Below are 15,789 nucleotides of genomic sequence, written 5' to 3' on the forward strand. Positions count from 1 at the left end.
TGGCCTCCTTGTTGAAATATTTAATGAACTTCCATAGGCTCTCCTCTTCTCTCTAGGTGATCCTTAGCAAGTTAGTTGAGGTCTTCTTTGATGGTATTGATGCTATGAAGTGAGCTTGAAATAAGTTTGACAGCTGGGCAAATGACACAATACATTTTAAAGGTAAACTCTGATACCATTCTTGGGTGATTTATTTGAGTGTTGTTGGGAAAAGCTTGCATAAAATATGGTCTTGGTAGGTTTGGATGTTAATGACAGCTCGATATTTATGGATGTGGCTCTTTGGACATGAGCTGCTATCATATGACTTCAAGTTAGGAGGGTGCTTAAACTTTAATGGGAACTCAATTATTATTAGTTCATCAGATGGGGGAGAGTCAACTTCATCCAGATGTACACCAATCTGGTTCATGACTTCCCTGACTCTCCTTTCAAAGCTCTGCGGAGGGGGTATTTCTTCGAGCCCTCCATCTGACCACGGACTATCTTCCTCATCTACGTCAATTCTTACAGGCGATGAGTTAAGGTTGTTGGTGTTCTTCTTCGGATTTTCAAGGTGCATGGGTTGTTTTCCTTTATCATTACCTTTTTGGTTGTCGGGAACGGAGGGACTAGAAGTGTCTGGGTAGCATTAGATTATTTCTGGCTAACGATGATGTCACAAAGGAGAGCGTTGAACTCAACGAGCTGGTAATGGAGAGATTGAATAGTGATGGATTGTTGAGGTCAAATGTTGAGTTATCTACAGTAAGGTCTTAAATGTTCTGCACCCTCTGTTGACAACTCTAGGGGGAAAATGGTTCAAGGAGGACATGTTTCCACTTGAGGATGGATCCATTAAGAGTGTTAGACTAAATCACTAAAGGTGTGTCCATAGTCACTGCACTAAATGATACAGTTTGGATTAGATCGATAACTTTAGAACTGACTTGGAGATCTTCTGAATTGATTAGAACGACAGCTGTAAAACTGACTTGCAAAATCTCCTGGATATTTGCAATAAGGCAAGTTAGAGTGTAGTACCTGAAAAACCACTCTGATGCTCAAGTTAATACTTTGAGCAAAGGCTTGGATAAAATGTATAAAGGGATAAGAACACATTACCTGGTGAATAGGACTCAATTTATAGTACTGGCGGCTTGAGGGGGAAGCCAGTTATAGAGAGCGGTCTCCTGTTAAGGCAGAATGGAGCATATTCTCCTATTCTTTCAAAAGTCGTGAGTTGGACCATGTCTCTACTTGATTGATTATGGTGATCTCTTAGCCATTCCTAGAATATATTGATATCTTTACATTCTATTCCTTTGTGTCTCATAAATATTTATATGCTACTAATAAAGAGTTATTTACTTGATATATTTTGGAGATCTCTAGATAGAGAGAAATGTATCAAAATTGTGGCAAGCTAGCATTTCTAATCAAGTCCATAACCTGATGTGGAGATGGGAAATGCTTGCCAAATAAAAGTAAACAACATGCCAAATAGAATTTTTAAACCTGCACCGAACAAAAAGATGATTTGCAGTCTCATTTATTTCCAAACAAAGACAACATCCGGAAGCCATAATAAATCCTTTTTGACATAGAATATAATCAGTTGGCAGATAATCAAGCAAAGCACGCCAGCAAACAAAAGACCTCAATGGAGGAAGGAAACTCCTCCAAATAAAAGAGTGCCAGGGAACATGAGGCCGACTAAATCTAATGTGATTGTAAAATCTCTTAACCGAGAGAAAACCATTCTTAACAACTGTCCAGAGACAGATATCAGGGTCATCATAACCGTGCTTAATATCTTAAATCAAACCCTGCATATCAACATTCAATGGAGGAGGAAGAAGTCAACAATTTATTAGATAAGTATTGTTTAATGGAAACGGTGAGTTTGCCTGTAACACTAATTGTAAGGGCAAGCCGAGTTGCCAAGGGAGAGACAATCCACTCATCTGTCTGAAAATTTAGCTTGTTGTGCTCCCCAATAATTCATCGCACCTCATCGCGGATAGAGCCATAAACGCCTTTAATAGAAGACCAAATGGAAGAGCCAAGAGGAGCATTACGAGCAATGCCAGAGCAGTATAAAAACCGGTTACTAATAGGAAAAGATTTCCAAAATTTTTTACTGAGTATCGCCATTTTAAGACTCTCTAGGTTCTTTAAACCCACACCCCCTTATTTGAAAGGCAAGCAACAATTTTTCCAAGAAATTGAAACAAGCTTTCTATCATTGATTGAGCCCAACCAAAGAAAATTAAGCATATGAATGCAAAATATCATAAATACAGCTTAATATCACCGATTAAATCAAGGTCAGGTGACCCACCATAGAAAGCGAGGTCCCTTTCCATTTAGCAAACTTGCTAATAATTTTTATCAGCAATCGGTTTAAGCCATTTCTTTTTAGGTGCTCCTGCAAAAAGTGGGACTCCAAGACAAGTGAAAGGCAAAGTGCCCCTCTTTAGCTTTGCCAAATCTCTCATTCTAAAAAAAAAATCATAAAACCATATATTTGTCTGTTTAACTTTTCTTTTAAACATATATATGGTTTTATTAATTTTTTTAAGAAATTATGTAATTATTTTTGACAAAATAGTAGTAAGTGCTTTCACCACCGTCAATCTTTTAGTACATATACTTAATATTATTAACTAATGCTAACACAATGCTTATTATATTACAAATATTATGCTGACGTGGCTAAGCGTAACATGGCGGTATAAAAAATATATTACAAATATAAAATAACCATATTAAATGTATAATTAAAAATTATAATAGATATGAAGTATATTATATTATTTATTAAAAAATACATATATTTATAGTATATTATATTATTTATTAAGAGATACATACTTAAAATTGAAAAAGTACACATATATATATATATATATATATATATATATATATATATATATATAGTACTGTTCCTAAATAAAATATAGGTATCTAAATAGTATAAGTTCTATTAAAAGAGCAAAAAGAAAAACAAAGAGCAAGGGTTATTTTAGTCATCTAGCCAAAAATGAAGACAAATTTTTGATATGAGTGTCGGTAAATGGATAAGGTGAGCTAAATTATACTCACTATTTGGACTAATGTCACTAAAATTTTTAATTTTTAATTTATAATACTAAACTTTTTAAATTTCAATTTGACCATTATAAAAGTTTGTTATATTATTTTTCGGTATAAAAAAATACCAGAAAATTGATATTGTATGCCACATATAATAAAAATAATATTTCTAAATTTTATTTAATATATTCCATATTATTAATTAGATAAAAAATAAATTGAAAATACTCATTTTCTCATTTTTAAACTTTCAAAATAATATTTTTCTTTCTTTCAAAAAGGATAAACTTTTCCTTTCATTTCCTCACCATTTTCTAGCTTAATGCTATAAACATCACTGCTATACTCTTGAAATAATATTTTGGCCTCATCACACCTCATTAGCTTAAAAAGCACATTCCCAAACCTAGTAAAATTAAGCCTTTGAATCTACCTGTTAATTTTACTTTTTTTTTTTTTTTGTTTATCTCTTTCTTACTGAAACTCAAAAAAAGAAAAAAGCCAAATTACAAATTTCTTAAGAAAAAGAGTGAAAATAAAAAGATGAAACCTTTCAGAAGCATCATCAAGAGAATAACATTTTACTGTATCTTTTTCTTATATTTTTCTCTTTTTTTTAAAGATTATATTCTTTATTCTTTTTTTTCTCATTTTTCTTTATTAATAAAAAATATTCAAAAAGTAAAACAAGAAATATTATTGAAACATACATATATTTTAAAATAAATTAAAATAAATAAATAATTATTTATAATTAAATAAAAAAACATAAAAAGTACTGTTTGAAATGCTCTGAGATTAATAGTATAATTATAAATATCTCACACTATTCTAAAATATCTCACTCCCAATCATTGAGAAAAAAAAGAAGTAAAATTGGCATACGTTAGTACATGATATACTTTAATTTAATCTTACACTGAAAGAGAAAAAAAATCTAAAACACCAAAACCAAAAGATGCCTTTGCATATTTTATTATAAATAGGGGCTTGAAGTGAAGGGCAAGGCAGCGAAAGAGAAAAAGAAAAATATAGAAAAAGAACAGTAAGCAATGGCAACTCAAGGTGCCTTTCTTCTGTGTTGCCTAGTGATGATCGGTGGGTTTCTGGGTAACACCTCTGCCACAAAACCAGGTCATTACACAATGCCATTCAATAGGAGTAGTTATCCTTCTGGTTTCATCTTTGGAGCTGGTTCTGCTGCTTACCAGGTATCTACGTTCCTATGTTTATTTTAGCATTTTGATTTCACTACAAATCTTCAGTTCTTTGGCAAGAACTTAGAAGAGATGAAGAGTTGATTATATTAGTTTATTTAAAGTCAAAAAGAAAAGGCTGGGCATTGTTTTCTAATGTCAGTACCTCTTTAGTTGAGTATTTATTTTAACACTATATACAGTATATATGTGAGAATTGCCTAATTTTATTTCATCCAACGCTTTGTACAGCTTTTTGTTGCAAAAGTGATGATTTTTGAATAACTTTTATAAGAAATTGAAGATTCTAGTAATTCCCAAAAGTTTATTTTCTTAAAAAATACTCTAAAAAATGAAGAGAATAAAAAAGAAGACCTAAAAACTAGTTTGATTATGTATAAGATTGTGCATTATCATAGAATGCGGATAATATTATTAGGCATAATATTCACCAGCTTAGTGATTTCTTGACTATATTTTTATGTTTGCCTATTTAAATAACTGTGCTGACTTTATTTTTGTTTCTCTTGTCTTTTTATTTTTTCATAAAGTCTGAAGGAGCTGGCCACATAGATGGCAAGGGACCGAGTATTTGGGATAACTTTACAAAGCAGCATCTCGGTCTCTCTCTCTCTCTCTCTCTCTCTCTCAAAGCCCGGATCCATTTTGTTAACAAACAAGGGAGTAGTATATCTTTTTATGACATTATTTCTTTATTTAGTTATATAATCAACTCTCTAATAATTATTGAATATAGAATTATTAATTATCTAATGTTAAATGAAATTAAGATTCTTAAAATTTACTAATTATTCAAATGATATTGAGTATTTTTTTCATCTCTCAGAGGAAAAAGTGGGCTATTTCTTTTGTGCTCAATTTCATGTGTGGCAATACATTCAAGGTCTTTTTGTTGGGGAATAATTTGCACGGACTTAGAATTATTAATTTATTAAATATTGTATATATCAAAAGACGTATACCATCAAGTCACGAGAACGGAACCAGAGCCGTAAAACGGTTCTATCATGTTCAGTGTTCTATGGGCCAGTCTGAAACTGGCTCGTTTACTTGGTTATGGTCATTCTCCTGTACTTTTCTTTTGGTTTTTGAAATATTTTTTTTTTGCATTTACTAAATTAAAAAAATAGTACACATATTGTGCAAATAAAAAACAGTTGCATTAGATCGAGTTTGGTCTGAAACATTTCCTCCAATCATTTTCAGAATTTATTGAAGGCCATAATGAAAGAGTTATATTTGGGTACTTCTGGGTAACCCAAAATGGTGGTTTTGCAGAGAAAATTTGGGACCACAGCACTGGAGATGTAGCTGATGACTTTTATCACCGTTACAAGGTTTACGGCCTACTATATACACTAATATTGATCGAGATAAAAAGGATAGTCATTTTCGTTTTCTTGAAGATCTTTCTTTTAGAAAGTATTAATTTGACAAATTTACCTGCAGGAGGACATTCACTTGATGAAAAAAATTGGATTTGACTCCTTTAAATTCTCCATCTCATGGTCTAGAATACTGCCCAGTAAGATATGTTATTTATTGTTGCACTTTTCAATATTTACTGTTGCTAGTAAAATATTAATTCTGAGCTACTTGACTTGAATTTATCTTTATCTTTATCTTTATCTTTTTTCTTTTCTTTTCTGCCACTTTTTTTATTTGCAGAGGGAAAAGTCAGTGGAGGAGTGAATCCAAAAGGAGTCAAATTCTACAACGATCTCATTAATGAGCTTATTGCCAATGGTATATATTGAGGATCCAATCTTTCTCCAATTTAAAAAGATCTTTGCCATCTCTATGTTTTATTTCATCACTAACAATATTTTCTCCATTATGCTTATAGGTCTAACACCATTTGTAACATTGTTCCATTGGGATCTCCCACAAGCACTTGAAGATGAATATAATGGGTTTTTGAGCCCTAAAGTAGTGTAAGCTCCAAATTCGATACTGAACCTCTAACTCAAGATTTTCATATTCTTTTTATAAGTATTTATGATAAAATTGATTGAGTATGTTTATGAATATGTTAGAAATGATTTTCGAGATTATGCCAATTTTTGTTTCAAAACATTTGGTGACCGAGTCAAGCATTGGTGCACATTGAATGAGCCTTACTCATTTAGTATCAATGGCTATAATGGTGGTACATTTGCCCCCGGTCGATGTTCTAAGTATATGGGGAACTGCACTGCTGGTGACTCTTCCACAGAGCCCTATCTTGTGGCTCATCACTTGCTTCTTTCTCATGCTAGTGCTGTTCAATTGTACAAGGCAAAATATCAGGTTTGTACATGGTAGCTACTTCTAATGTTGAATCTATCACCATTCCTCTTAATATTTTCTCAATTATACCAATCAAGCAATGCCTAATTGGTCATGACTTTGTTAGGCTACTTGAGAGCACTACTCCTTTCGAATTATCTGTAGTAGTTAGAATTAATAATTTTAAAACATACTTCCAATTAAACTGAATTGTAGATTTAATGCTATCGATTCGGTAATTCAATTGTTTAATGACTGTCTCGTAGTACAACAAACTTTCAGATTATTACTATCGCAGTCATCCTTTTAATTCAGTTGTCTCGGAATATAATGTAAGCAATGGTTCATCTGAATGAACACTGATTAACTGTAGGCTATTCAAAAGGGACAAATCGGCATCACATTAGTGACCAACTGGTTTATACCAAAGTCACCAGCATCAGAGGCTGACAGGAAAGCAGCCATGAGAGAAGTTGATTTTTTGTTCGGTTGGTAAGTGTCAAAACATTTCTTAGGGTCCCAACGCATTTCAGTATCAACTCCATGGTAGTTCTGAAAGCTAATTTCTGTAGGTTTGCCCATCCCATTACATATGGAGATTATCCTGAGACAATGAAAACTTACGTGGGAAATCGATTGCCGAAGTTCACAATAGAACAATCCGAATTGCTGAAAGGGTCTCTGGATTATATGGGAGTAAATTATTACACCACAAACTTCGTAGCAAACAACCCAACCACCACTTCCAATCATAGCTGGACCACTGATAGCCAGACCATTCTCTCCGGTAAGCTCAAATTCTTTGCTTAGCGCTTTTTCTTCTTTTTATAATTTCTCTAGTTTCGTTATCTTACACAATCTATATTAATGGGTGCAGTCACGAAAGCTGGAGTTCCTATCGGTACACCGGTATTTTCTCAATCTCATATTCTGATTAAGTTTATAGTAGCATTAGCAATAAAATTATCAAGTATATTTTGCAAGGAACTGTCTTGGCTACTCCCGGTACATTACATTCTAGTGCTAAATGAGTGACATGCAAGGGCAGAATTCCGTTAAATTGGAAGTGGCCACAATACAAATAATGTGAGAATATCACTAGAAGTTAGTACAAACTAGTGGGTTATGTGTATAATTTACAAAAAGTCTTAGGAGGTCTAAATGTGATATTTTTGAGAACTATGCTAAAACTAACCCGTGTATTTTTAATTTTTTGTTTTTTAAATTTTGGACTATGATTCCCCTATGTCTTAACATAGTTCCAACTTTAGCGATATGTATAAAATAATTATATTATATAAAACATGTAGGGATTGCAATGTACATTGCAAAAGAAATGTAGCAATTGATTTTGAATGGTCAAGAAGTGATAAGTATGTTTGTTTGCATGCATGGTCTAAAGACATTTACTAAGTACAATGTTAATTTCTGTGTTGCAGACACCGTTGAATTGGCTATACGTCTAACCAAAGGGAATTTACTATCTCATGCTTCATGTTAGGGATAAGTACAAGAATCCGCCCATTTTCATCACAGAGAATGGTAAAAAAGCAGCTTAAAAGTTACTGTGGGTATTTCTTGATAAAACTGTATTTAACTACTTCCCATACTAAGATTTGTTCCTTTCCCAGGACTTGCCGATGCGAATAACGCATCAATATCAATTGAAGAAGCTCGCAAGGATGGCTTGAGGATTAGATACTTCCACTCCCATTTGACATATCTCTTACAAGCAATCAAGTGAGTGCGAACAATTAATTTTAAATGTTTTATTATTTTTTTGATTCACTAAATGTTTTATTATAAATATTATTATTATTATTTATTACTTCTGTTAGACACTGGGACAAACAATCAACATATTTGAATATCACAAAACGAATAGGAAATTACTAATTTGATAAGACAAACCTAAGAACTCATTAATATAATAGATAAAAAGTGCATTTTTGACATTTCAAAGGCTTCTACCACTTAAACTTCGCGTCTTACTTCAAAGAAATAAAATCGAGGGGCTAAAACAACACAGCTACATCATAAACCAACTGTAAAATATTTAATAAAATAACAATTTTTGATTTCAAACAATTATTAAATGTTTTTTTGATAAAAATTCAAAATGGACGAAATGGACTTATACATATCATTTATGATGAGATTCATGCGGAGCCCATATAAGTTCATTTCTATCTTGTAAGCTTGACATGAAATTTTGATCAGGGAGGGAGCTAATGTGAAGGGATATTATGCATGGTCATTTATGGACGACTTTGAATGGGATGCTGGATTTACCGTTCGATTTGGCATGATTTATGTTGACTACAAGAACAAGTTGAAGAGATATATGAAATATTCAGCTTACTGGTTCAAGATGTTCCTTCTGCACTAAGTGGTGATTCACCCTGGCCATCTATCTCTACCTCTCTGTTTTGTTTTCTTCTTCTTCGCTACGAGGGTGTGAGGATAGCAAGTGAGAGTTTGTTTTTGAGGCCAATCCATCAATTCTGTTTCTCTCTTTGAGTTATGTTGCGTATGTTTAAATGATGGCCAGGTTTTGCTCCATGTAGTTGGGCTTTTATTTAATAATGAAAATATGTCTCTTCACTTGTTACTTGTATGTGATGCTTTGAGAGTTTTCTTAACACATTAAGTACTACTTTGAGATATAATCCATGATCACTTTGCTTGCAGACTAAGCAATCACCCGACCTATACACCACAAACTCAGAACATGTTGTCAAAATGTCTTCCTCATATAATTCATGTTTATTTGGATCAATTTCTATCTCTGTTTCATATGACTACTAATGCCGTGGCTTTGTATGACATAACTAAAAACCAATTATTCCAAAATTCAACTTCATAACATAGTCTTGTACTAACATAGTATAGCGGAAGAGAGCTATATGTATTGTTCTAATTTATCTATGATAGTTTATACAATTTGTGTTGGCATATCATCTATTTATTAAAAAATATTTGTTCAAGTTTATAAATTCTTTATATTTGTATATTTAAACTAATATATATGAATTACATATAATGTATAGTGCATTGTGCGAGAAATCATAAAGAGGTTGTGATTATGAGATTCTCCTCACAATAAAGTATTATTCCTAAACTAGTTCATAGTCGAAGTTTAATCAAAAGATTGATTCTCATCATATGGATATTGATAAAATACTTGAGACTACCACAATGGGTTTATCATCTTACTTTGGAAGTAAGGAATCGATCTTTGACACTATCTTATGTCATTCTAACCATGAGGTGCTCAAGGGATAGTAATTGGGTATAAAAAGAGTCACATAGAAAGAATGAGATTATCCACAAATGACTTACTACCCAAAGTAATTATTACATGGGACTATATCCTAGAGTTTTTTGATAGTGCATTAACTAATACAAATCCTCGTGCAAGGTAGTTGAACATATTGATTATGAATTGAGATTTGTAGATTAAGTTCATTAGTTAGTGGAATTATATCAAATAATAAATATGATTGGATCAAACATAGAGTTGATACTTCAATCCATACTCTGTGAGTAACTAGGATATAAGGATAATGAAAAGATTGAATTACATTGAACAAATCATTTACAACAAGATTGATTAGTTGACACTAATCCTTCCTACACATTTGGGTGGTCATGATGCATTGCTAGATATCAATTTTGATGTATAAGATATGAATTAAGTTAATTAGAGAATTAACAATGAACTAAAAGAGTTTAATATATAATTTATTGCCAACATGTTAAGAACTTTTTGGATCACACACAAATATACTGAACGTTAGATTAAGATTTGACTTAAACTTATATACATTTGGCCTAATTAAGTTTTAATTATATTAATACTTATTGAGCTATGGTATTCGACTATGAATGACCTTTTTACTATGCTCATGTATTTATTAAGTTAATTTAGTTTAACAAGTCCAACTAAGACCCAACTTAAGAGTAAGTAAGCCCTTGTTAGGAATATTTGTTATTAAGGGACTAAGTTAAATGCAATGTATATATATATAAAGGACATAATAGGCGGCTAAGGTTAAGGTTGTTTCTGTCAACACTTAATTAATTTGATTAATTAAGACTTAGCCTAACTAGGAACTAGCATTCATTCCTAATCATCTCTATTCTCTCTCTTGTGAAAAATTGTTCATAAGAGATTCCAACTTTAAAACTTGTGTGGATTACTGATCGGTCCAAATTATATATAGATAATTAAGAGCTTTAATGATATATTTCTATATATAATATAGTAAAAATATGTATTTTTACCTCACTTTAGTTTTCTTGTCTAAATTCAAGAAATAATCGCCAGAGAAAAATTTGAGCCAAAAATGCATAAATGGGCTTTAAATAGACTGCGGCTGTAAAAGACTTGGGAATAAGACACGTGGGCTACCAATAGCGCAGGCTTAGCCAAATTTATCAAGGCCCAATAAGGCGGAATTCAGTAGTTATGATGTAATTAATGGATAATTATCTTTTAAGTTGTTTATTTTATTTAGGACAGTAAGAGATAACTATAGTAGTTATGTGCTTAGAGAATAACTCTAAAAAGGAAATCTCTATAAAAAGTACAGGTTAATTAAACAAAAGAGGGTTTTTTTACTACTATTCTCTCTGCGAGAAAGGCTTCACTATTCGCTCTGCAGGAATTTCTACAGTTTATCATCTTCTACATCTAGTTAGTCTTGTTGCATTATTCTTTCAAGAATCAAAGAAGCTTTTTAAAGACGTGGAGAGAGAGGATCAATCTTCTAAGGTCTTTGGATTTTGAGGGAGTTTTAATTTTTTATTTTGTGTATCTTATGTCTTTCTATTTAATTACAATGACCATTGGATTAAGTATGTGAGGCTAAGTTCCATAAGTGTTTAGTTTGAATTTTTACTTATGTATGAACCTTTTATATTATGAGTTTAATGAATGATTTCTTTACTTTCATATATGTATTAGTTTCATCTATTATTATTGGTTGACTATCATATCAATTTAGTAGTAATATATGTTATGAAAATCTTTAGATTAAAAGTATTAGAAATATCATCTTTACTTTAATCTATGTTGGTATAAGAAACCTATGTTGCATAATTAACTTGAGTGACTTAGGGAAAAGACACATCACCGTCTCATTTATTAGATTTGGACTTAAGGAAAATAAGAGGATTACTAAGTATAAGCTACACTAAATGCTATTTTATCATATAGTTTATATTAATCATTCTAGTTGCATATTTATTTTCTAGTTATTTAATTTCTTTTATAAACCTTAAGATCATTCTCAAAATATTGGTTTAGAGTTTTTAGATTTAGTTTTAGTATTTAATATGATAATTGGTCTTTATAATATTTGTTGTACAATTTCTTATAAGATCGACCTCGTGGTGAACTTGCCCGTACTATCATTCGGTTCATACACTTACGAGTACTAATTTAGACACATAAAGTTTTTGGCGCCATTGCCGGGGAGTTGTTTTAATATTGTATTGATTAATTGTTGAGTTTTATTTCTTGTGTTTTTGTGTATTGCATGTTTATTTATTTTTATTTTTTCTTTAAATTTTATTTTTAAGTTTTTAAATATGAAAATTTTTCTTTAATTTTGTATGCCTAGTAGAAAAACAAGATCATGTGATTCATCAACTCAAAATCCCTACAACTTAAGATCAGCTGTTAAAAAGGTAGAAAGAGACCAAGAGGTAGAGAGTGAGTTTGTATCTCCAAGAGAAAAAGAATCTGAAGAAAAGCTAGAACAAGGGTTTGAAGGAGAAATTGAGATAATGGCTAATGACCAAAGAGAAGTTGCAGCTCAAAGGCAAATGGCTATGAAGGATTATACTCGTCATATAATTAGTAACACTACTTCATGCATAGTTTTAGGTGACGCATCTATAAATTATGAACTAAAGAACATCCATTTTAATATACTTCCTTCATTTTATGGTATGCCTAGTGAGGATGCATTAATATCCATTAGAGAATTTTATGCTATAGTTCATACATTCCCATTATCTAGACTCAATAAAGACCAATTAAGGATGAGATGTTTTCCTTACTCATTAAAAGAGAAAGAAAAGGGTTAGTTAATGATCTTGCCTCGTAATTCTTTGAGAACTTAAGATGAAGTTTATCAAATATTTATAAGCAAATTTTACTCACATCAAAAGACTAAAGAATTAAGGCTGAAATTTCCAACTTTTATTAAAAAGATATTGAATCCTTTCATGAAGCATGGGATCGCTTCAAATCACTTTTATTACAATGCCCAAACCATGAATACTCACTTCCTGTGACCAACCAATCATTTTATGATGGTCTAATAAAACAATATCAATGTATGGTTAATAATGCAGTTAGGGGTGCCATGTTAGAGAAAACTACTGATGAGATTTATGATATCTTTGAGATGTAAGGAGCTAATTCACAACAAAAGAGTGAGAACAAAAAGAGTATGAGTGAATAAAGTGGTGTCTAATAATGAGATGGCTATGCAAATAACTGAATTAACTAAACAAGTTAGGATACTTGCTTCAACTAAGAATGTACAGAGTAATGAGGTATGTGGTATATCTGGTGTTTATGGTCATGCTGCTAACATTTGCTCGTCTTATACAGGAGATGATTATGAACATGTTAATTTGATAGAATCTTATTAGCCTAGGCAATCTAGGAATAATCCATACTCCAACACTTATAATCTAGGATGGAGGAATCATCCAAATTTTTCCTAGAGAAATAATAATCATAACCCACCACAAATACTGAGGAACCAAACCAGCCCTAGTGTCAGAATCAAGAGCCTCAATACCTAAGAAATCAAAACCCTCCATTCCCTAATCAAGGACAAGCCCCTCAAAGAAAATCAAGTTTGGAGGACACACTCCAATCTTTTATGACAACTACCCATGATAGAATGGAGAGGAATGAGAAGAAAACTGATTCTATAGAAGCTTCAATGAAGCGATTAGAAACTCAAATTGGACAAATTGCTGAAGCTATACAAGAAAACAAGAAAGAGAAATTACCAAGTCAACCTAAGCAAGCTAAAGCAGTCATTGTTCTTAAAGATGGTGAATTATTTGATAATAATATTGAAAAATTAATTGAGAAGAATTCTTCTTATGCAGGGACATCAAAAGAAGATGGACTAGTTGATATAGAAATAATTGAAGGAGGTTTACAAAAAGAAGGAAGAATAGAGCCCAATATTGGGTAGAAAGAGAAAGACAAGGAGGCATTTTCAGGACTTGAGTTTCATAAGACAGCTAAGTCTTATAAGCCTCCTATTCCGTTCCCGAATAGATTGAAAGAAAACAAATAGGATAAGCAATTTTCTATAATTTTTGATATGCTTTCTAAAGTTAACATTAATTTGCCTTTGCTGCATGTGATTAGGAATATTGCCAGATTATGCTAAATTCTTTAAGGAACTTAATTCCAACAAGAGAAGATATGGAAACAATTAAAAAGTTATAGTATCTGAAATAGTAAATGCAGTTCTCCAACAACAATTACCTTATAAGATGAAAAATCCTGGGAGCTTTACCGTCAATACCATAATGGGAGATAAAAAGGTTGCTAAAACCATGTTAGATTTGGGAGCAAGCATCAATTTAATACCATATTTAACATATGCACAATTGGCTTAGGAGAATTGAAGCCAACTACCATGTCTCTACAACTAGCTGATCGGTCGATTAAGTATCCAAGAGGTATGGTGGAAGATTTGCTGATTTAGATAGGAAAATTGATAATCCCTGCTGACTTTGTGGTTTTTGACATGGAAAGTACATCAGCAAAGGATAAGGAGCAAACAATACTCCTTGGTGGACCTTTCATGGAAACTACCAAGACAGTTATTGACATGCACAATGGGAAGCTGACTATGATAGTCTTGGGAGAGATTATAGAATTTAAAGTATTTGATTCTCTAACTATATCTCCGAACACTTCAGTTTGATGAATGTTCATATATTGTTTGCATGGATTATCTTGTTTATGAAACATATTTACAGGTAAGGATGATAAGTTAGAAGTTGCATTAATATTGGAAAAGCTTGAAGAAAATTTAGATGAAAAAGTCTTAGACTTACATGATAAGTTAGATGAAGCTATTCCATTGTTACTTGATGAAAGCATTATTAAACATTTAGATTCACCCATTGAAATTGAATAAGAAATTATTAATGAACCACCTAAAGTTGAGCTTAAGGGGTTGCCTAACACACTCAAATATGTCATGTTGGGAGAAAGGAATATATGCTCAATGGTCATAGCTTATGATCTTTCTCCTTTAGAGGAAGAGGCAACTATAAGAGAATTAAGAAGGCTTAAAAAAGTTATTAGGTGGGGAATTTCTGACATTAAGGGGATTAGTCCAACAATGTGTATGCATAAAATTATTTTAAGAGACAATTCTAAAGCGATTAGAGATACACAAAGACGACTTCATCTTAACATGAAAGAGGTTGTAAAAAAAAGTCTAAAAATTATTGGATGAGTGTATTATATACCCTATAGTTGATAGTAATTAGGTAGCCCTGTTCATGTAGTACCTAAAAAGTCAGGCACAATAGTTGTTAAGAATGAAAAAGGAAAATTAGTCCCCATAAGAATGACAACATGGTGGAGAATGTGTATTGATTATAGAAATTTAAACGCTACAACAAAGAAGGATCATTTTTCTCTTCCTTTTATTGATCAAATATTAAAGCATTTAGCAGGACATGAATTTTATTGTTTTCTTGATGGACTTTCAGGATATTATCAAGTACTCATTGCACCTGAAGATCAAGAAAAGATAAATTTTACATGTTCCTTTGAAACTTTTGTGTTTAGGAGGATGCTTTTTGGGCTTTGTAATGCTCAAGCAACATTCCAAAGATGTATGCTTTCTATTTCTCTGACATGTTAGAAGACTGCATCGAGGTATTTATGGATGATTTTTCAGTTTTTGGCTCCTCATTTGATGCATGTCTAAGTAATTTGACTCATGTTTTCGAGAGATGCATCGAGTGTAACTTAACATTGAGGTGGGAAAAGAGTCATTTCATGGTTAAACATGGTATTGAGTTAGGACATGTTGTTTATAGTAAAGGTATTAAAGTCGATAAGGCAAAAATTGATTTAATTACCAAATTGCCTTTCCTACTTCAGTAAAGGGCATTAGAAGTTTTCTTAGCCATACAGGATTTTATAGGCGTTTTATTATAG

At 31.9% G+C, this 15,789-nt stretch overlaps 1 protein-coding gene and 1 non-coding gene across 2 annotated transcripts; one reads left to right on the top strand and one right to left on the bottom strand.

Moving 5' to 3' along the window:
• Window positions 1-3,822: 3,822 nt before the first annotated feature.
• On the top strand, window positions 3,823-9,180 carry LOC8289194 (vicianin hydrolase). The gene is given in 13 exon segments (XM_025156110.2): window positions 3,823-4,289; window positions 4,826-4,895; window positions 5,502-5,632; window positions 5,745-5,820; window positions 5,964-6,041; window positions 6,142-6,229; window positions 6,332-6,584; window positions 6,937-7,055; window positions 7,136-7,350; window positions 7,441-7,472; window positions 8,003-8,105; window positions 8,195-8,303; window positions 8,784-9,180. Coding segments are annotated over 13 exon segments (1,602 nt in total). The 5' UTR covers window positions 3,823-4,130; the 3' UTR covers window positions 8,953-9,180.
• Window positions 9,181-12,748: 3,568 nt separating this feature from the next.
• On the bottom strand, window positions 12,749-12,855 carry LOC112533736. The gene has a single exon (XR_003078071.1). It is a non-coding gene; the product is annotated as a small nucleolar RNA R71 (small nucleolar RNA).
• Window positions 12,856-15,789: the final 2,934 nt, after the last annotated feature.

The sequence above is a fragment of the Ricinus communis genome, chromosome 6 (assembly GCF_019578655.1).
Source record: "Ricinus communis isolate WT05 ecotype wild-type chromosome 6, ASM1957865v1, whole genome shotgun sequence".
Lineage (NCBI taxonomy): Eukaryota > Viridiplantae > Streptophyta > Magnoliopsida > Malpighiales > Euphorbiaceae > Ricinus > Ricinus communis.